Source organism: Nipponia nippon, unplaced genomic scaffold (genome assembly GCF_047370975.1).
Source record: "Nipponia nippon isolate SJK-2023a ecotype South Korea unplaced genomic scaffold, ASM4737097v1 scaffold_4, whole genome shotgun sequence".
Lineage (NCBI taxonomy): Eukaryota > Metazoa > Chordata > Aves > Pelecaniformes > Threskiornithidae > Nipponia > Nipponia nippon.
In genome coordinates, this window is record NW_028262358.1 from 91,285,240 (window position 1) to 91,306,438 (window position 21,199).

General features: G+C 37.9%; 2 protein-coding genes and 1 long non-coding RNA gene across 8 annotated transcripts in view; 1 reads left to right on the forward strand and 2 right to left on the reverse strand.

Moving 5' to 3' along the window:
• The window catches only part of IMPG1 (interphotoreceptor matrix proteoglycan 1), a 70,981-nt gene extending 54,527 nt beyond the window's left edge, over positions 1-16,454 (forward strand). Inside the window, exons 14-20 of the mRNA XM_087775500.1 lie at positions 2,785-3,356; positions 4,141-4,360; positions 8,239-8,449; positions 10,365-10,541; positions 10,639-10,820; positions 11,168-11,251; positions 14,840-16,454. Of these exons, the coding sequence (XP_087631626.1) occupies positions 2,785-3,356; positions 4,141-4,360; positions 8,239-8,449; positions 10,365-10,541; positions 10,639-10,820; positions 11,168-11,199 (1,394 nt within the window). The 3' untranslated portion in view covers positions 11,200-11,251; positions 14,840-16,454. The remainder of the gene's footprint in view (positions 1-2,784; positions 3,357-4,140; positions 4,361-8,238; positions 8,450-10,364; positions 10,542-10,638; positions 10,821-11,167; positions 11,252-14,839) is intronic.
• On the reverse strand, positions 3,229-14,372 carry LOC148053432 (uncharacterized). The gene is made up of 4 exons (XR_015708371.1): positions 14,304-14,372; positions 13,372-13,506; positions 11,963-12,045; positions 3,229-3,332 (listed from the first exon to the last, which is right to left on the reverse strand). It is a non-coding gene; the product is annotated as an uncharacterized LOC148053432 (long non-coding RNA).
• Positions 16,455-17,272: 818 nt separating the features above from the next.
• Positions 17,273-21,199, reverse strand: part of MYO6 (myosin VI) — a 115,850-nt gene continuing 111,923 nt past the window's right edge. For all 6 annotated transcript variants that reach the window (XM_087775209.1, XM_087775210.1, XM_087775213.1 and 3 more), the window contains one exon: positions 17,273-20,764. In XM_087775209.1, the coding sequence (XP_087631335.1) occupies positions 20,565-20,764 (200 nt within the window). In that variant the 3' untranslated portion in view covers positions 17,273-20,564. The remainder of the gene's footprint in view (positions 20,765-21,199) is intronic.

The window sequence follows — 21,199 nt, forward strand, 5'->3', positions numbered from 1 at the left end:
ATGATAACAGGAACTACGTAAGGGGAACATCAGGCATCTTACATAAATTCATTGTGTATGTTCTGAAGTCAACAGAAAGATACGGGCACTTCAAAAGATCCAGCGTATGTTTGGATGGTTTTCTTCATGAGATAAACGTCTCTCTATTGACTAAAAAGGGAACAAAGATGACCAACTTAGAGGATGTCTCACTTTTAAATGCCTTCTAGAAGTAGAGATCAATACCACACAAAGGTGTGTTCTCAAGACTCCTGAAGAGTTAGAAGAAGAACCAAAAAGTAAATCTAGCTCTCTCACAACCTACTCAAATAGTTTAACCACTGGTCAGTCTATTATGTGTTGTACTTATTTTATTACTGTTCATAGAATCATAGAATAGTTTGGAAGGGACCTTTAAAGGTCTTCTAGTCCAACCCCCCAGCAATGAGCAGGGCCATCTTCAACTAGATCAGGATGCTCAGAGACCCACCTAGCCTGACCTTGACTGTTTCCAGGGATGGGCTGTCTACCACCTCTCTGGGAAACCTGGTCCGGTGTTTCAGCACTCTCATTGTAAAAAATTTGTTCCTTATATCTAGCCTAAATCTACCCTCTTTTAGTTTAAAACCATTGCTCCTTGTCCTATCGCTACTGGCCCTGCTAAAGTCTGTCCCCATCTTTCTTATAAGCCCCCTTTAAGTACTGAAAGGCTGCAATAAAGTCACCCAACAGCCTTCTCTTCTCCAGGCTGAACAACCCCAGCTCTCTCAGCCTTTTCTTGTGGCAGAGGTGCTCCATCCCTCTGATCATTTTTGTGGCCCTCCTCTGGACCCGCTCCAACAGGTCCATGTCTTTCCTGTGCTGAGGACCCCAGAGCTGGATGCAGTGCTCCAGGTAGGGCCTCACCAGAGCAGAGTAGAGGGACAGAATCACCTCCCTTGACCCACTGGCCACACTTCTTTTGATGCATCCCAGGATACGGTTGGCCTTCTGGGCTGCGAGAGCACATTGCCGGCTTATGGCCAGCTTTTCATCCACCAGTATCCCCAAGTCCCTCTCTGCAGGGCTGCTCTCAATCCCTTCATCCACCAGCCTGTTTTGATACCAGGGGTTGCCCCGACCCAGGTGCAGGACCTTGCACATGGCCTTGTTAAACCTCATGAGGTTCACATGGGCCCACTTGTCCAGCTTGTCCAGGTCCCCCTGGATGTATAAGTCTCTATTGATACTATTCATTGTTTACATAAATTAATTTTATATATATTTATATACTATACTATTTATTATTTTTACATTATTAACTTATTTTATTTTATTAGCATGTGTTTTATTTATCTTTTTACAGTACTATCACTGAATCACTATACATGTACTACAACATACACAATGAAACAAAAGATAACGGGGAAATATATATATGTAGCAGCTCTTAACATAAGTTTATGCAAAGTGGTAACCAGATGGGAGAAAATTCTTTTCAAGCATCTAATTTTAGTAAAACCACATACTGTGCCTTAGAGCATTTCTTTGCTGTTTGGAGAAGTGTGGTCAGCTTAGCAGAATGGGGCTATATATGGCTATATAGGAAATAACCCACATTAGACCAAGGTATTGTATCTGCAGGGAGGAAGCAAAGAGCTATTATGTGCTGTTAAATTATCGATGTCAAGAAAATAGACAGCTATCTCGTATTAAGATTTTCTTTGTTCAAAATATACGTTTGTTCCTAAAACCAGCAATACAATAAGCAGAAGATTGGACGTCATTCATTTAGAAGCAAGGAAACAGAAAGGGACACAAAGAACATCCGCGGACAACTCCTATGCCATGAACAGGATCGTTGCCACCTCCTTCGGTCGGGGTTGTTCCTAACGCAAAAGTTTGCTCTCCCTTACTACTGTCATTGGCCATGGGGAGGAAATTAGGGTGTAGGGAATGGAAGAGTTCATCAACTGGAGAAAAACTTCTTCCCTATCAGCTGATGAGTGATTTTGCCTGCAGGGGGCTACTAAAAGTCCCACGTGAAGAGCCCACATAAGTGTATCACCGGAAAAGGACAAAGTCATCAGCTTGGGTAGATGTCTGTTGCTTGGAGGCTATCGTTTTCTGTGAAGTCATTGTGGCCAGCTATTTGCAAGCCAATTTCAAAGAGTCTCGTCCATCATGCTTTAGGTTTGGATTTCAGCCACAGCTATCACACATCCTAGATCCATGCCAAGCCCCAGAGGGGAACCTCATAAAAATTCAGCATCTGGATCAAATGGCTCCTTCAAGTGTGGCAGGTGATTTCTTAAGGTTTGAATTTGTTTTCACTGGTGCTGTTGTCTTTTAGGTAAAGCAGCACGGTTTGCATCTGAAGAGGCTGTACTGTTTTTCTTAACCACATTTTATGATTTATAGCTTTAACCTCTCGCAGAGGGGAACAGAATGACTCTGGTACGCAACTGATCCGAGCAGACAGCTCAAAGCTGTGATCTGCTCTTTCAGTCAATATAAACTGACAGCGTGATTATGTACCTTCAAAACAAGAACGTGCTTTGGAATGGCTCAGGAAATATTTACCAAGTGTAATTATTATTTAAACACAGCACCCACAGAAATCTCATCACTCAGCATGTGGATGAGGTGTTTTATTCCAGTAGTCCTTCCTTGGTGATGGAAATAACATTTTCATGTTTAGATAGTGTTAAAGCTTGTTTTTAAAAATGCTTCAGTGGAAATACGTATACGTGTTGTTGCCATGCTTGATGCTTGTTATGCTTGCTTTTCAAAACAGCTATTTTTTTTTCCTGTGTTTTTCTGCAGCAGTTAAGTTCATGGATGAAGCAGAATCCTCAGGCGATGACATTTTAGTTACAGCCAGCACTTACGAAACGTTGCCTTTCTTTATTGGTTCAAGTGATCTCTCTACCACGCAGCCTGAAGATGTTATTACAGACGTGCTACCATCAGACCAAACAGTACCACTGCCTGCAGCAACCAGCCCATCCTACGGCCTCTCTCAGATCATCGAACAGGCTCTTGAAGTACCAGATTCCTTGGTGCCCGCATCTGAGAGCATTCCTCCTGATGGCACCAGGACAGGAGTGCAGGATATTGCTGCTGAGTTAGATCACGTCGGCGTGATAGGCACAGCAGCACTGGATGAAGCGGAGCACGGCAGCGGTTATATCTCACTGCTGACAACTGAGCCTGCAGAAACCACCCCAGCTCCTACGCTGAAATATGTAACTACCAGCTCCATGACAACCGCAGCCAAAGGCAAAGAGCTAGTGGTTTTCTTCAGCCTGAGGGTGACCAACATGCACTTTTCTGATGACCTCTTCAACAGGAGTTCGCCGGAATACAAAGCACTAGAACAACAGTTCATGCAATTGGTGGGTGAAAATCAACTTGAACAACATATGCAATAGTCAGGCGCAGTTTAAAGAAATACACTGAAGAGCACAGTATTTTAACAATATCAGACCCTGCTACAATTTGGTCTGATAAGCTGTATTTTTAAAGGACCGATAAGCCTGGGATGCTCTCAGGATATAAAGAAAGAGTTTATGAAGTCAGTGATGGAAATTTTCACTTGTTCAGGAGACTCCAGATATGTGCTTGGCATGTAATTTATTTGGCTTTTTCTTAGATTCATGTCAACCGTATAGCAGTGCTGATTACATCTAAGGCTTGTGTCTATATGCTGGATTTAAAAATAAGCCTTTAAAAATATATCATCGTTTAGCAGGGGAAATGCGATTAGGTATGTATTTTCTCTATGGGTACAAGAGGGCAGCAGGTCAGCTCAGTAACGTGCCTATTATGCTATGCCCTAACCTGCCTGGATTGAACATTTGAAAATAATTAAAGTTGGCTTTTGAGCGAGATGATTTTTTTCTCTTCCAGATGAATAAACTCCCCAATTGCTGTGCATTTCATTACAGGGGAAATTGCTGCCCATCCATCTCAATACATTATTGAGAAAGATGCAAAGTCCAGAAGAAGATAGTGCTAAACAGAAAAGTGAATTTGGTGGTGGAGTTTAACGATTGTGTTAAATTCAGAGAAATAAGTGTGTGATGTGTGTACTTGATAATGAAAAGTGACTATAAGAGAAGTTAATAGCAGGTAGACATTAACGGTAAGTTAAAATAAAGGCAAATTTCTGTTTTGCAGCTACTTCCATACCTTCAGTCCAACCTTACGGGTTTTAAGCACTTGGAAATCCTTAACTTCAGGAACGGAAGTGTGATTGTGAATAGCAAAATGAAGTTTGCCAGGACAGTGCCATACAATATCACGGAAGCTGTGCACTGCGTTTTGGAAGATTTCTGTGATGCTGCAGCCCAACACCTCAATTTGGAGATTGACAGCTATTCCCTGGATATTGAGCCAGGTAAAATGATTGAATTAATAAGGTACATGCAAAACCAAAACCAAGCAGACAATCTTTTCCAGATAGTTACAACTTCAGAAGTATTACTGTTTTGGAAGTAATATTAGCAATAGCCTCCTAGTGATCAGGAGTAATAAGAAAATCCAAGATGTTGCAAATTATCTGCAGACATATTTTCATACTATAATGAAATGCTGGGTGGAGGTGCTGGTCTGTGCACGTACGCCAACTGTTTTTCAGAGCCAAATATAGGGAACTAAAAACTCTCTAGAATAAGGGCTGGGCGAAGACAGGTATCAAGAACGCTCATGTGCAGTTTACAGGAGTGGCTTATGCAAATCTTGCACCTGAGTATGTAAACAATTTCTGATTATTTTTGCAGTGTTGTAAGCAAACCATAGTTTAGAGCATCATTAAATCTCTTTTTTAAAGGGCTACAGAGCTCAAGACAGAAGAAGATAATGTCTAGGAATAATTAGATTCTACAGACACTCACTGACCAGAGCAGTACTGTATGTAGCACTCCATAGATTTGTAATTCCAGAATCCCTCCTGATTTAATACCTTTCAAATAAGGCTGTAGTCTTTGTTAAACAGTGCAGTCAGTAACAACATATCTGGACACATTGTAATGTCAGAAGCTTAAAGTTTTCAAAAACTGTATTGTTTTATAAAATTGAAGCCTGGATCTATTTTCAGGTTCTGGTAATTATTCCAGGGCTGAATTTAATTTCATTGGCATGGAGTAGAAGGATACCAATACTTCAGCATGCAGATGCCTTTAGCAGTTTTGGTTAAGCTGTCTTTTTACGTACAGATCTCTGACAACTCCAGAACAAAAAAAAAAAGAAATCCATTTATAATGCATGTAAGCAGTTTCTAACCTGATTTCATTTTATGTAACTCCTTGTGGCCACTAAGAGAATGGATAGTGTGTGGTAAAGAAAGTTAACAAAATCACAGTATTTAAACTTTCAAATACTGCTGTGATAAACTGATGTTTTGCTGAATAAAGTAATAAATGAGTTCACCAGGAAGAGCGAACTTTGGGCTACCACACGTTCCGTGCTTCAGTAGTAGATTTTCATCAAATAAAAATTAAAATTAAAAAGTTGCTAAAACGCAAATACAGACAAAATTTAAAATCTTTCATCTTCATTCATATCAGCTGCTTTACTGATGTGGCATTTCAGCATTAATTCAAGAAAACTATATCACAATGAGTTTGCTGAGAGCGCTGTTCTTTCAAGGCTTATGAGCAGTAATAAAATGTCAAAATAGAAGAAATTATGTTTAGAAAGCCAGGATATTCCCATACAGGTGTTTCAAAGCCCTACTGTCTTTTCACTTCAGAAAAAAAAACAAGCAAACAAAACACCCCCAACCTGTTTATTAAATTAAGGTAATTGAAGAAAATTGCTATTTATTATGAAATTAAGAGCCATCTAGTGGTAATAATGTTGTACCACATTGAAACACTGATGGGAACTGGCAGTCCAAAATATATATCAAGACTCAGCAGCCACAAAGGGCTGACTGCATTGCTCATAAATAATACTATGAAGAATAACATAGTGGGCTTTTAAAAATACCTGCGTGCCTCTTTTTTTTTTTTTTTTCCTTCAATCTAAACAAAGTGAAAACACAGAAAAGATGAGAAAATATGGCAGGTACGTAGCCTAACACTTCATTATGGAAAAAGAAACATTATCACAAAAAAAAAAAAAAAAAAAAAAAAGACCCTCTAACCCAGCGAAATGCTCATGCTGAACTCTACTTGCCAAATAGAAACGCACTGAGACCTTTCAGCTTCTGAAAACTGCAGGGCTGTAGCACACAGCCCTGGGTAATGCTTCGGCAGAGCCTGTGTCTCCTTGCTAGCAGTATCAACCTTTATTTCCACTAGTATAAAGGTAAACTGTGACCATCAAAGCTGGGGAGAGACTTACAGGAGACATGCAGCTAATGCAGCTGTTAATGCTTTAATCAATTACTCAATCATTCATACAAACTTCTGTTAACCATTTTTCCTTCAGAAGTGTTCTGGTTTTGCTTGGAGTGCAATTCTGTGTGGGATAAGAAAAGAATCTGTAAGAACTAATATCCCCTCTTGATTTGACAGCTGTTTTTCTTTCATTAGAGACTAAAATTTGTAATTCCTGATCACTAGTATCAATGACCAGAGCAAAGTACTTGGAATATATGTATAATTTTTTTTTTTTTTTCACATATAAGCAAGGGTTTGCCTGACAATAAAGCTACCTTGTAATTTATTGCATTGCTTTGATGCCCAGTTATTACAGTTCACATGTACGTACACTTACAGTCCAGGAACAAAGCAGATCCCAAATTAATGTGCACATTGTATATAGCAAAGGGAAACTGGGCATGCTAAAACTCACTAGTCTTAAATTGAAAAAAAAAAAAAGGAACTAGCCATGGAATTATAGAGGGGTTAAAAGTAAACAGCTCTGCTGGATTAATTTCTACCAGTTAAGCATATCCTAGTGTGTGTCTGAGATTTCCAGCACTACTCTAAAGAATGCAATGCTCATTTTTCATTTAAATTAGTATTATGGAGCATCTAGGGCCACGAAGTGGCTCCAGAAGAAAATTCTCAGCCCAGATAGCACCTACAGGTACTAGCTGCAATATCTAGCATGAATCTTCTTTTTAAACCACACATTGCTGTTCTTAAAAAATTTTAAGCTTACATAACAAAAAAAGGGCCGGTTTTCTTCCACACTGATGTAGTAGGTGATTTTGATTTCTATAGACCAGACCTGAGACCAAGTTCCTCTCTACTGCTAAGACTACCCGTACAAACTTCTTTGAACAGGCCCGGTCACTCCGGACCTGCTGTCCTGCGCAGCCCGGCTCATATCCATATATATGCTCTCACGTCCTTCTCTGTGCTCTCCTTTCCTGTCTTTGTACACTTTTGTTTGTTTGGTTTTGCCTTTCTGGATTCACACATCTTATGGAAACTGTTTGCTGGCAAGAACGGAATTTCTGTCCCTGGTCTGCTTCTCATCTTTTGCCTTCTGTCTAAGGGCTTTACCCCATGGTACGCAGGAAACTGCCTCCAGGAGACAAGACTGGTGGGTGCAGGCCCCTCCTTATCACCCCACCAGCACACAGCTGGGCTGAGCACTGGGTCAAAATGACTCCTTCTGGGTCTTTCTGTCATTTCTAGTTCGAAGCAGAGAATGGGAAAGAAAAATTAGACTTGTGTGACAGGTGAAGTTCAGACTTGAAGCTGTCTCTGATTTGGGCCTTCCTGTGAACATCAGCAGACTCATTTTTCCTTAATCTCACAGAAGCATCCCTTACTAGTATTTAAAAAAAAAAAAGCAAGTTTTCCCAATGCTAACACATCACTTCCAAAAAAATCTCTGCAAGCACATATTTTCTCTAGACAGTGCCAGTATTTCTAGGTTGCAGTCCTCATCGTATTGTGCATTATTCAATAATCCAATTCCCTCCCCTTGACATGCCCTAAATTATGTGTTTAAGATGATTATAGTCAAAACTATTTCTTACACATATGCAAGGCTGTCGCATAGTATCCATGAGTATAAAACTAGTACTTACAGGAAAAGAAGGATAAAAATATCCAAATGTGAAAATCCTTGTCAGTGAGATGAAAATGAAATCACAGTGATGGGGTAAACAAATGTACAAGTAAATACAAGCTTGCGTGCTTGCTGTGTCATCTACAGAAAGAAGGATGTGTGTCCTTTTGTTAGACTACATCCTCCTATTGACACGCACAAGTAGCGGGCCAGTGAATGTGAATTGTTTTCTCCAGCGGCCACAAAGCCTGCCAAGGTACTTCGGGGTAATGCATCAGTTAATGATTTACCCATCCTTTACAGCTGATCAGGCAGACCCATGCAAATTCATGGCGTGTGACGAGTTTTCCGAATGCATAACGAATCAGTGGACAAAAGAGGCTGACTGCCTTTGTAAACCTGGTTACGCAAGCCAAGACGGATTACCCTGTCGGAGCCTGTGTGAGCTGGAACCCCATCTTTGCGTCAATGGTGGGAAATGTGAGTTAGTTCCAGGAAGAGGAGCTGTCTGCAGGTAAATACCTGGTGCTTCACAGGAATTCTGTTAACGGACCCCTGCCATGTCTATTGCACGAACAAGCAGGGCTGAGTATATACTATTCAACAGCATAAACTATGCTAATAAGCCAAGACCTCAATATTCAGACACATTTAAGCAACATTACAATACCCTTCTCCAGTATAAATAGTCTCACTATGGATAAATCCATTTCTGCCTGTTGGTACACATTGAACGTCATGATCTAGTTGGGGTTTTTTTTTAGAGATGCTTTAGAAATTCATTACAAATTCAGCATCATTGGCAGAGATGACAAGTATGAAACCATGTATTCTTTTCAGATTTCCAAATACATCTTGGAAAAATGAAATAACACATTCACGTTTTTGCTATTGATTACATAGTAGTATTTTAAGAAATTAATTTTTTCTAAGTTGTATTAAAAAGGAAATCTACCTTCTTATAAACACACCTATGAACACTATTCTCATTCCAGAACACCCACTAAAGCACATGAAGCCCGAAGCTGCTTTCAGGGCTTTCTGGGAAAGACTTGAAGCTTCAGCAGCTCCATGTAACTGCAAACACATTCCATAAGGAATGTAAGGATGTTTTACATGGAATGATGTTAAGCCAATATTGAGAACTACCACAGTACTTGAACATATTAATTTTCTTTTAAAAGTATCAGGTTTCATCTCACTGTAAGACTGGACTCTCCAGAGCATTCTGTGAAACTCTCTGTCCCAGACTGGCACGCGGTAGTTGACCAGCCATGCATATAAGCAAGAGACAAGTTACAATTCTTGCACTTGTTTATTCTCTCTTAATATTGACTTTACCAGGTTAATGATACATCTTTTAGTGTATTTAGGATTAATGCCACAAAAATAAGACTACTGAGCAAATTATTCATATGATAATTTCACTGCAACAACATAACTGCCGTAATTCGTTTTCTGCAGTAGGCATCACAGAAATGATAATAGATTATATTGAATTCACCACAGGTACTGCTAAATTCCTGACTTGTGGAGTCACGTTAGCGCAGCTGCAGTATTTTGTACTAGAAATCAGCCTGTGAGCTAAAGAGGTCCTCTTCAAAACTGTACTCGAGTAGCAATGGGTATACCCTACTCCTCCAAGACCAACGCACTTAGGAAAATAACACCTTTCCATTTCAGAAAAGCCCTGACTTGATGTACAGTAATAACCAAACCATCATTTGGAATGATAAAAGTATTCAAACTAAAAAATGAAACTTTTTGTGAACTATAGCAAGTTACAAACAAACTCACCGCCAGTCTCAGACTGACAGCTCGTCCGAACTTGTACAGTCTGCAGAGAGAAAATTATGGCCTATTATTTGCTTTGGTTAAGCACTTGTTTTGCTTGTGAATTTACTCGGAACCATGCTAGTTTTTCCACTAACTGGAACCCCTGTGTTCTCATATAAAATATGGCAATCTTCTCCCTTGCTTTAAAGGGAGCTATTTGTAGTAAAGCTCTTATTTCAGGCCTTGCTACTCAGATTAAAATCACCAATGAACACCATATAGGCTTCAAAGACATGTTTAGGCATTACTCCAAAACACATCTGAATGGTTCTAAACCACAAATGTTATTTCAGCTTCACCTGTGGGGCTAGAAATTTGTCAGAGATGTTCCAAATGCATAATTTCCTTAAAATTTGTAGGCTGGCAATGAAAGTATCAGTGTCTTTTTGTTTAACACTCACTCTCATGAATCCAAGAATATTTTCTTTCTTCTATTATCAATCACATTATTTCATACAGACACATAACAATTAATTGTATTGGGAATACTGTGTTTATATTTAATTGCAGATTTTCCTTTGTTTTCATTTGAGGTACTCTGTATTTTCTGCCTTCAAGTTCTGTATATTTTTCTCTTCCTCTCCCTATTTTAGATGCCCTGTACGTAGACACGAGCTTTACCAAGGACAGCGCTGTGCAAAATTTGCTCCAGAACCCACACAACCCTTCATTTTTAAACCTCTCATTCTTGGCTTACTAAGCCTTGTGTTTCTTTTCATCATTTTAATTATTAAGTTCAGAAGAAAAAGCAAAAGAAACTCTAATTTGCAGTAAGCTGTTCACGATCTTTTTCTTCACATTTCAAAATATGCCTTCTTCCTTTTGCAATTTAAAATCTGACATAAACCAAAATGTTCTGCATTGTAGAAGTTCTACTCTCAACAGCTGCAATTCAGAAAATGCTGTAAGGATTAATCCTGCTTTTGAACACGATGAACCCATAACTAGCTTTTGTCACATGGCTTGTAGTGTAAGTGCTTGCGTCAGTTCCTCAGAGATCACTGATCACGAAGCATTACGTGAACTTGAAAACGCAATTCAGCGTGGAGGTAAAATGCACGGAAATACTTTTCTTACCCCTCAACAAACGGTCCTACCTCAATTAACAGGTCCATTTTCACATATTAACTCTACAACTAAATCAAATTTAATTCTGATCTCTTGCTTGGCAATTTCAGAACTAAAAAGACTAATTCATTTATTTGCTTTCCACATCTCCTGCTGTATAGGTTCCGTAACAGGATTGTAGAACTGCTTTCCTTACAGCTCTCTTGCACGGCTTTGGTGGTCCATCCTATCCGAGTGCTTTTTGTGATTTAGTGAAATAATTAATCTAGTGTTTTGGTTTCTTTTTTTCTTTTTTTTTTTTTTTTTTAAAAAAAAAAAACTGTTGTAGGTCACCAGACCAGTTTACAGAGCCACGACTGACAAGTTAGTCTCCAAAATTCTTCATTTCCAGCATCAGCCAGACAAAACCAAGGTTTGTGACTATTTTCAAGAGCTTTAAAAATCTGTTGAGTTTCCTGTTTGTCAATGTTACCAGGAAGCCTCTTTGTACTAATTCCATACAGAGAAAAGCTTGTTTTTCTTTGGATGCTTGATAGACAACAACAATCCCTTCTTAAGGGCTTTTATGCAACAAAGTTCCATTCTGTATACTTATTTGCTAATGTGGCGGTCACTGAAACACATGAAGGAAGAAGGACTATCTAAAATGAAAAAGCAACACAGACCATTTAAAAATAACTTGTGCCTGTTGAAGCTACGTAGAGTTTGAACAAGTAGGAATTCTAATTTGTGCAGAACTCCTCATATCTCAAACGTTATTTCAAGTTTTGCAACTTGAAACCTCTTGTATCTTTGGGGGAAAAAAAAAAAAGGGAGAAAAGCCGAGTCAAAAAATTCTCTAAAATTGCCAGGCTGTCTCTTAATTCTGATGTATTGGAGTATGCTCTCTTAAAAGGTAGACAAAAGGCTTTTACTTTGCCATTTTCATTTTTCTGAATCACAACCCAATTAGGAACAAAAATGTTTTACTGTAGCTGTTAGTACCCATTATTATTGAGGGAAATATCAGTACAGGATCGCCCTGGCACTAGGTATATACTATGGGAGACAGGACACCAGGCTACATGAATCTTTGCCTTGAGCCAGTACATTGTTACGTAAATAAAGGACCAAGTAACGATACCATCGAGAAAGACTTATTTCCACGGATCTTCATCAAACAGAGGATTCCTGGCCAGGTCTGGTTTCTGTGACAAGTGGGGGCGACTAGAAAATGGAAATGGAGATCGACAAGTCAGCAAGGAGCAGCAGTTCAGAAAATCTCGAGAATGAATTGGCTTCGCTGCTGATATAAACAAGCACACAGACGTTCGCAATTAGTATTTTACACCCATCTTAAAAGAAATGTGTCTGTGAGTAACTGTAGATCGATACACTTTCATACCAGCTGAACTACTTAAAATTACTACTTACAAAAGCGTTAAATATTTCATGAAAGGGATAAAATGGCACATCTGTGGGGAAAAAAAACCAGACCTGTGTCACTCTAGACTCTATTTGAATTGACAAAAAGATATTGACAAAGTTCTTCTCAAGATCTAGTTAAGGAAATTAATTTAGTGAGAAGTGAGGCAATCACAAAATAGAAATGAGTTTAAAAAAAATTAAGTGATTTTGGCCGTTTTTCACCATTACTCAAGTTCAAAATGAGTGCTTACATCAGATCCCTTATGTTGAACACATTTTTAATGGCTTGATAAAAGATGATAGAGGAAGAAAAATGTATGTAGAACACAGCTTTTGTCAGCTGAAACTAAGAGCATCACTTCCATATCACAATCTGGAAAACTCCTTTGGGGCTAGGATTTTTAAAACAGAATATGGCACTTGAACTGAATTTTCAGGAGGAGGTGGATATCTACAACTCTTAAGCCAAATTGAAAATTCCAGTCTTTACATTCTGTTTTGCAATGTGTAATGACAACAGCGACAGCTTTTTAGGACATACTACCTACAGTAAGTACAGTTCTGTATTTATAAAGATGCATATGAAAATAATAAAAAAATTCCAGTAGAAGCTAAAATAGCCTTCAGTTCCTTCCCAAGCGTGAAAAATGTCTCCTGTTTAGTTATAGGGTCACTACATGGAAAATGATTGCAAAAGTTAGTTATCAGAGGGGGTTTTGTATGGGTGGGTTTTCACCCAATTAATCATCCAGGAATTAACAAACATGTTTCACATCCAGGTGAAGGACTTGCTCTTCCTTCTCTCTAAGTTCAGTAGAAAACACAAGTTCTTGCAAGCCGCTGAAAACCACAGCTACCTCTCTACGTGGTTTGGTCTCTGGGAACTTGGCGTGTCTTGCTCCACAGAGAGTATAATATGAGGAATAAAATGACTGAGAGAGTCATCTTTCTTTGGGCCGAAGCAGAATGTGACAATGAGCTAGAATGTAAGTGGATCAGCTCATTCAGCCCGAGATGTACGGCCAACAAGTCCACATCCAGTTGGCCTACTATGGTTGAGAGTCAAACATGCCAAGGGTCTCTAAAAATGACCCTGCTGATCTGAGTCTTTGCTGCCTTGCTCACCTCCAGATGTGCTCTCTGCTCCTTTGAGATGAAAGCTGAAGACACCACCTCATTCAAAATGCAACTTTTCTCCTGTAATATCCTCTGCCCCTATTAGTGATGGTGCTGGACGTTCTCTGCTCAGCGAACAAAGTGCTGAAAAATAAAGCACGTCATTGCTTTTCAGCTGTAAGGGTCTTATGGCAAGCTGTCTGCAAAGTCTTATTTTTCAGTTGATCTAATGGATGCTGTTCGATAAACTTGTCATTTATAGATGTATATGGCTTGTTTAATTTATAGACATTTATAGCTCATACATGGCATGGGGGAGTAGGCTTCTTTTTCAAGACGTTATCTGGCAAAATTCAGTAATGGATCTAACCCTTAGAAAAGAAAGAGGATCTCATCTAAAGAGTCTTCACAAACTTTTCTAAGCTTGCAAAAGAACTGTGCTGCAGCAGATAGCACAGAAAATCAGTTTTAACAAACTTAGATAAAACCTTATTGGATCCAGAAATATTTGACACAAAATAGCCCAGAAGCATTGGAAATAAAGCGCTGGATAAGAGGACGGTAGAACATTTTGTTTTGTAATGCTGAATCTAATTGGCATGGACAAAGACTGCTTCATTTGACGTAATTCAGATGAAGCCTAAAAGTCATTACAGATTCTTCCTAAGGAATATAAAAAATGTATCATTCTTTGCTCATCAAACCCAGTAACTGACACACAACATGATCCTCTGAAAAAACTGACTCTCAGCCACCAAGAAAGATGACGGAAGTGCAATTTGAAGAGAAAAGAAAGACTGCCATTTGCTTCATCCTCATATCAGTCACTTGGATCCTCAAGCAAACAGTATTTTGGATTAAAACAATACAAGAAGAATACAAGTTAGCCTGCTAGAGCTCCCCCCGCCCCCCCCAATATTAGAGATTTAGGGTTTCATTACCAGAATCACGGGGGAGAGAAGACCAAAAATATCACACAGAGACGGAAGTGCTGTGCCCTTAGTTCGAGAATACCAGGCGTCAGGTTTTACAGATTCGGAAGTTTGCACGGCACAGTTGCCGCTCTTACGCTTAAAAGAATGCCTAGAAGCTGAACATCCCAAAGACTATTTTACTATTTATGTAACCGTGAATCGTGTAGATACTTTAGATACGGCTTCTTTTGTAGCACACTGCATTCTAATTATTTTAGAGTCGAAAATATGTTCTTCAGATTATGATGGTATGGGTGGAACTTGTTTGTTATTTCATACAGAAGCACTGCACTGTTACACCAGGCAGGAAAAATAATAATTTTACTCTGAGCTCAATGACTTAGTGTGTAAAATAACTTCAGGATTAACTCAGTTCTCCTTACAATGAACTGGAGATTCTCTCAACAGATTTTAGTGAGATCTTGCCTATTAGCAGTAGATAAATAATACATTTTCAAATTCAAAAGTGCTTTTCAAATGTCTCATGAGAGTTTCTCTTGCAGGTATTCAAAAAAGGAGGTCTGCATTATTCAAGACTGGACTTCAGGTTGATTATGCATGTGAACAAAAATTCAAGGACTCCTAAAGATTTAACATTTTAGCTCTAAAATCAGTACACGTTAAACAAATTGTTTTATTAAACAACATGACCAAGTTGACCAACTAATTGACCGTGTCTAAAATTTGCCTAGTAAGAAGTCACCCGTGTTAAGATGCATGCATTAAGCATCTAATGCTTATACATCTCAACTGTATTTTTATTCAAGAGCCAAGTGCTAGAAACAGATTTTGCTGAGAAGGGACTTTTTTCAATATTGTATGTCACAACCATTCTGGTAAAAGCATCAATGAAATTTTACTGCATTTCTATACCCTTCTATTAACCTTCCTTAACTACAGTAATGTAAGTGGCAAACACGGAACTAAGAGCTGTCATTGACCAAAGGCCACATCAACAGCGTTTGGGAACTTTTTCATTCTCTCCCTACAACGCTCACATTGCAAATCACACAGAAGTTGGGATTTTTTTTTTTAATGGTTTCCATGAACATCAAATTCCTATTTTTCTGTTAATAAACACATTACGTATACATATGTACATACACACTGCACTGCTTCATTTCTGGTGACAGTTAAACTGTCTTACCCTGAGACTTCGAACTTCTTGCTCAGGCACAGTACCTGCAGTTTCATCTTTTCACGATGATTTATATTCACAAGCACCCTTGCAGTGGCAAGTAGACTACAGGGTCCCATGTAAGCGTGTACGCTTTAAACTCAGTACACACACAAATAATTGAGAGGTTGCTGTTAGCTTTTGTAGAAGAAATATAAGCAGACAATGGGTGGCCATGAAGTATTTTATAGGCTTAGTAATTTATGCTCTATGCATCCACAATCCTGATTCACGTATGAGCATTACTTTACCTTGAACATCTTTTTCTTGAGTATATACACGTTTTTATGCTGCACCAGTGTTCTATAATACTCAGGCACTGTTTGCTGCTTGGTGCGTACCAGAAGTTGTACTTACAGCTCAAACTGAGCTTCTACAAAGTTCATGACTATACTGGATGACGGCTCCTCATTCAGACGTGAAACTTCCACGTATTCAGGATAGCAGCTGATTTTAGTGACAATTCTTTTTACTTCGCACCATGCAGTTACCACAGCAAAGACTGAACTTTAGTTTACCTTATTATGTACGCTCAAAAGAACTGTTTACGAATTCCAAACAATTAAATGCACAAACAGATTTGCCTGCAAAACCACCAGAACCGGTGACCGTGTACAAATGAAGGCAATGCACCAAGAATACAAGGTTGAGTTTCTACAGCTGAAATAGTATTTTTACTTACTTTATTTAAATAGGGAAAAAAAAAAAAAAAAGAAACCTAAGATGTGGTTTTACACAGTAACACGTCAGAATAAAACTCTACTTTAAAAATACTTCTTGCAGGGCACTGGAAGCCATCCCTGCCAACAAACGTTAGCTTTTCACTACTGCTTAAGTTAAGAATGCATTAAGAATGCTGAAAGCATTCCATTTTTTTCCATTACAAATGTATTTTTGTATGTGTTTAGTATATTTCAATTCATACTAGTTATCACTAGTCAGATTAAAAAAATAGGCAATTTTAAAATGTATATTTTAATAATTATTATTCATGACTGTATTTATCACTCTCAACTATTAATTACCAAATATATTTGCTGGATGTAAGCCTTTTGTATTTCAATAAAATATAATAAAACTATGTACTTGAAAATTTCACAGGGAATTGAATTGGTATTTAATCTCACACTAAGACACAACACATTATTTTAAAACTGATGTAAAGGTACAGCTGGAAATGAAAGCCATAAGGAAAGTGAAACAAAATTATATCTCCTAAATATCCAAGTCTGAATTACTTCAATCTGCTTAAATTAAAAAAAAAAAAAATACCGCTCTGATTTGGCCCTTAAGACAGGAAAGTTTGATAACACCACACCCCCACCCCAAACGTAAAGTTATTCCCGCAGCATACAAACTCAAAGCATCGTAAGTGGTTTCACTAGTCACTGATGAAAAAGATGCAAACAGTACACAGCATAGCAAATGATAAATATGTTAGAAGTGATAGCAATAAAGTTAAAAAATAGTAGTAAGTGCAAAAAGATACTTGTTTCAACAAATACTGAGAAATGAGGTATGAGACCTAAAGATAACAAAATCAGAATTTCTTAATATCAGAATGTTATTTTAGAGGAACACTCACCTTAGCGAGTAAAGGCAAAATCTTTACTTCCGTAGCTTTAAGCACCATAAACATCTGATAGAAAAGCACTGGGCAGTTCCAGCACAGAAATCCTTTTATCCTTCTCATACCTTAATTTACCCTTACTTATTCCACTTTAAATATTTAGAGACAAAATGGTAAGAGAGATACAACTGAGATTTCGACATGGAATGTATTTATTTTTTTTTTAATTTTCAGTACAGTATTAGGAGGTCATTTAAATACTTTAAATAAAGATTTTGGGGAAAACCCCAAAGGATTTAACTAGGTAAAGAAAAACAATCTTATCAGTGGATGAAAGACAAGTACTTAATGACCTTGGATCCTCAAAGTAGCATTCTCTAGACAACTCATATTCCTGGGTCACCTAGTCAGGAATGTCGCCTGGCATGGTGATTCCCTTCCTCTCCTTTGTTTTCTGGAGTGTTTTATGCGGAAGATCTCAACTATAATGGACAACTGCACTGAGAAGCAGGAAGATTTTTTTTTTTTTTTTTCTAAATCAAACACACAGAACCAAGCCAACATGTTTACCAACATGTTAAAGCATCATTTTGCTTTAAAAACAAAATTACATTTTTCTCTATGACCATAGATCAGAAGGGCATTAGGTAATACTACAGTCCTACAGATCAGCCCCCTCCCCCCTTTTTTATTTCCTCTCCAGATCAATCAACAGCATAATTATCTGACACAGTAGATGGGACAACGGAAACAATCGGTAAGCAGCTGAATATTGCCTGACATAAAAAAAAAAAATCTGAAATTAATTGAAAATTAATTTTGTTGCACAGAAAGGTCAGTAAAACTCATAGCAGATGCTGCTTTTGGTGCAGGAGAAGAAAAAAAAAAAAGCATGCTACTGTGCAAACTAGAACACCCTGATTTTTGGAATGCACCTTCTGCTTGCCTCAGGCATACTGCTGGAGCAATGCAGAGAGGTGGGAACATCACATTTGAGAACATCCAGCCACCAGTTCCTCTTGCACTATTTCAAAGGCAATCTTATTTTCCTGATAGCTCAGATTTGTTAGTCATTTAGTTAACAAGAATTCCCATACACCCCATTGTGAAAAATAAATTTTCTTTCTAATGCCAGTCAAGGAAACCCTGGCATAATCAAAGGAACAGACTGGAAAAATTCAGTTAACAGTTTTATTTAAATTCCCCACAAGTATGTTTACACATATATATACATTAAAATATTTCAGCATATATATATGTGTATATACATACATACACACACAGACAAAGTATTGAGGTTCTTGTCCAGTCTCTTAAGATCCATTTTACATACATACATATATATATGTGAACCGAGACTGAACGTGTTAAGAAGTTAAATCTAGGTAGTAATACATACGGGGTAGGGCATTCAGCCCTATCAGTTTAGTGATTTTTCTTCCTTGTATCACATGAACGATCATAGCTTCTTGCAGTGTTAAGTTTCTGGAGGCTGGAAGTTCTGAAACTGTCGTTCCAATTCAGTAACACGTTAAACCAGTATCTAAATTTCATAAGCAGCACCTTTAAATTCATGCAACACTGTACAGGCTTGTACACAACTTGCTAGCCAGCAGTCTGCTGCACTTCTCCTTTCATCTTCCCAGCCAAAAATTACTGCTTCAGTGAAGAATATGTTTGGGTAAAATGAAAACATTTCCTCGTTTGCAATCACATGACCAAAAAGTAGAGTGGGTACGCAGTGGACGCTGAGATTCCCTGATGCAGCGGATTCATACAGAGTTAATGTATTAATTACTCAAATGTCTCCACATGTATTACAGTAAGGAGTGCATTTGTAACAACAAGCAGACTGTGGCGTGCAAGCGCAATCTAAGGTCAGCAAGGATGTACGCATCGTGAGCTTTGTTTGTGCTACAGAACTGTACCTCTTGAAACTCATTAATTAAGTATATTTATGCATTTAAAACCTAAAGTTTCCAAGAGGTTTCAAACTGAGTAAACAGTGAGGAAATTATTTTCCAGTGTAAGCAAACTTTGTCAATTCATAGAGCAAGACTTCACTTTTAAATCACCTTGAGTAAGTAACTGGACATCAAGCTACTTATATTTCAAATTCCTATTGGAGAGATAATAAATAATCAAGTTTAATTTGTTGAAATAATGGCCAGCATGGTAAAAGAATGTTCACATAAGTGAACAAGATGCATCTTAAAACTGTATGAAATGAATAATTCCCACCCACGAAAACTCCCCAAACAAACTACTTAATAAGGGAACTGTTATAAGCTATGAAACCTGACAGAGGAGATTAAGATAAAGCTCAGTGTCCGAATCACTATGATATTCCAGTATACCAAAAATTGTAGCTATTTCATCAGCACATAGCATTAAGGTGATGCATTATGTTATTGGATCAAATTTTTATACAATCTAACAAAAGGTACAGACCTTGTGCATCTCATTACAATTAAAATAAACAGGATGCCTGAGGCTCAGGCCTCAATATTCAGTTAAATTATACTGCCACCAAAAAGCTGAACATATTTCCCTTATGCTATCCTTAATCTTCTATGCCTCCAGATACAAGTCTTGGACACTTTTGCATAATATGTTGAAATTACACTACCTGGATAAACAAACTGTCCAAGAATTCCTAATGGAAATTTGGTCAGAAAAGTAAGTGTCTAAAGGAAATTCGTACTTGAAGAGAAAAAAGAAAAAGAAACTAAGAGAGAAGTGGTATAAGCCCTAATGAGGAGTACATTCTTTGAGTAGCTCCAACATTACACACTATTGACGTATATGAATGCTCTTCTCAGAATGTACAAAAAACCATTTCTCTTAAACCAAGACAGATAATGCATTAAACAGGAATTTATGGGTCTCAAGTTTAGGAGAATTTCCCATCAGTTTCTGAAAAAGTCAGTAAATACAAACACTAAGCAGTTTTCAAATCAGGACATAAAATGTCTCAGATTATATAAAAGCATACTCCAACTTCTCCAGAACAGAAGTCAAAGCTAAGGCCTCACAATTCCAGTTATTAGAAACAGCATATCCTCTTTACTAGGCCACCATTTGAAGACAACTATTCAGTGTTTAAAAGAGGGGGTTTTATAAAAAGGTGGTTGCAATGCAGTTCTTTGTAATATGTACCCAAGTATAGACAGATTGCTTAAAAGTGTTAAGAGTTATAACAGAAACTGTTAAAGAAAATGCAACATATAAACAAAATGCAACAAACTACACTGACTGAAATTTCTTCAAGGTCCTCATACCTGGTAAAGTTCACTACACAAATTAAACATCATAAAGTACAAATTAACAAACCACATGATTAATAAAATCTGTTCACTTTATATTAAACGTCTCTAATATGATTATAGAATGTTTACGTCCTCTGTTGCACAGAGGAACTCTTCCCTTTGTATCACGGGCAAGGGTTCTCATCTCGAACGCTACTGTGCAAAATGACCATTTATTTCAATAGGTTCTGCAGCATCGCTGTAGCATATGTAGGACGAGCTTGTCTGCTTTCAATTGCATTTTGAAGATACTGGATACCTCCACAGCGCTCCCAAATTTCTTCAAACTGTCTCGGCAAAATTTCAGCACCTCGCTTTCGAGTTAAGCCAGTCTCTTCAAGATTAAGCTCACACATATCCATATCATCCTTACCTGAAATGGTAAAGAGAAAAAGAAAAATCTTTATGAAGCCTTTACATCATTCAAAGGTCCCATTAACAAAGATTAGATCTTTGTTAAGTAGTTCTCCTCTCTCAGGCTCTGGTTTGTTAATAGACTTCAGAGCTTATGGGGAAATCATTCCTCAGATGCAGTTTTTGTTTTGGTTTTTTTTGTTGTTGTTGTTTGGGTTTTTTTTGGGGGGGGGGGTGCTTGTTGTTCGGGGTTTTTTTTGTTTTGGTTTTTTTTGTTTTGGGTTTTTTTTTAAACACACAGAGCAGAAAAGCAGTATCTGAATAAACTAGTACCAGATAATGCAACTGACAAAATTGTGCTTAAAAAGCAAGCAAAAAGGAACAAAGGGAAGAAGCCAAAAAGATCAGCATCTTGATATATTCTCCTGAAATCCACTACAGGATGACAATCGCA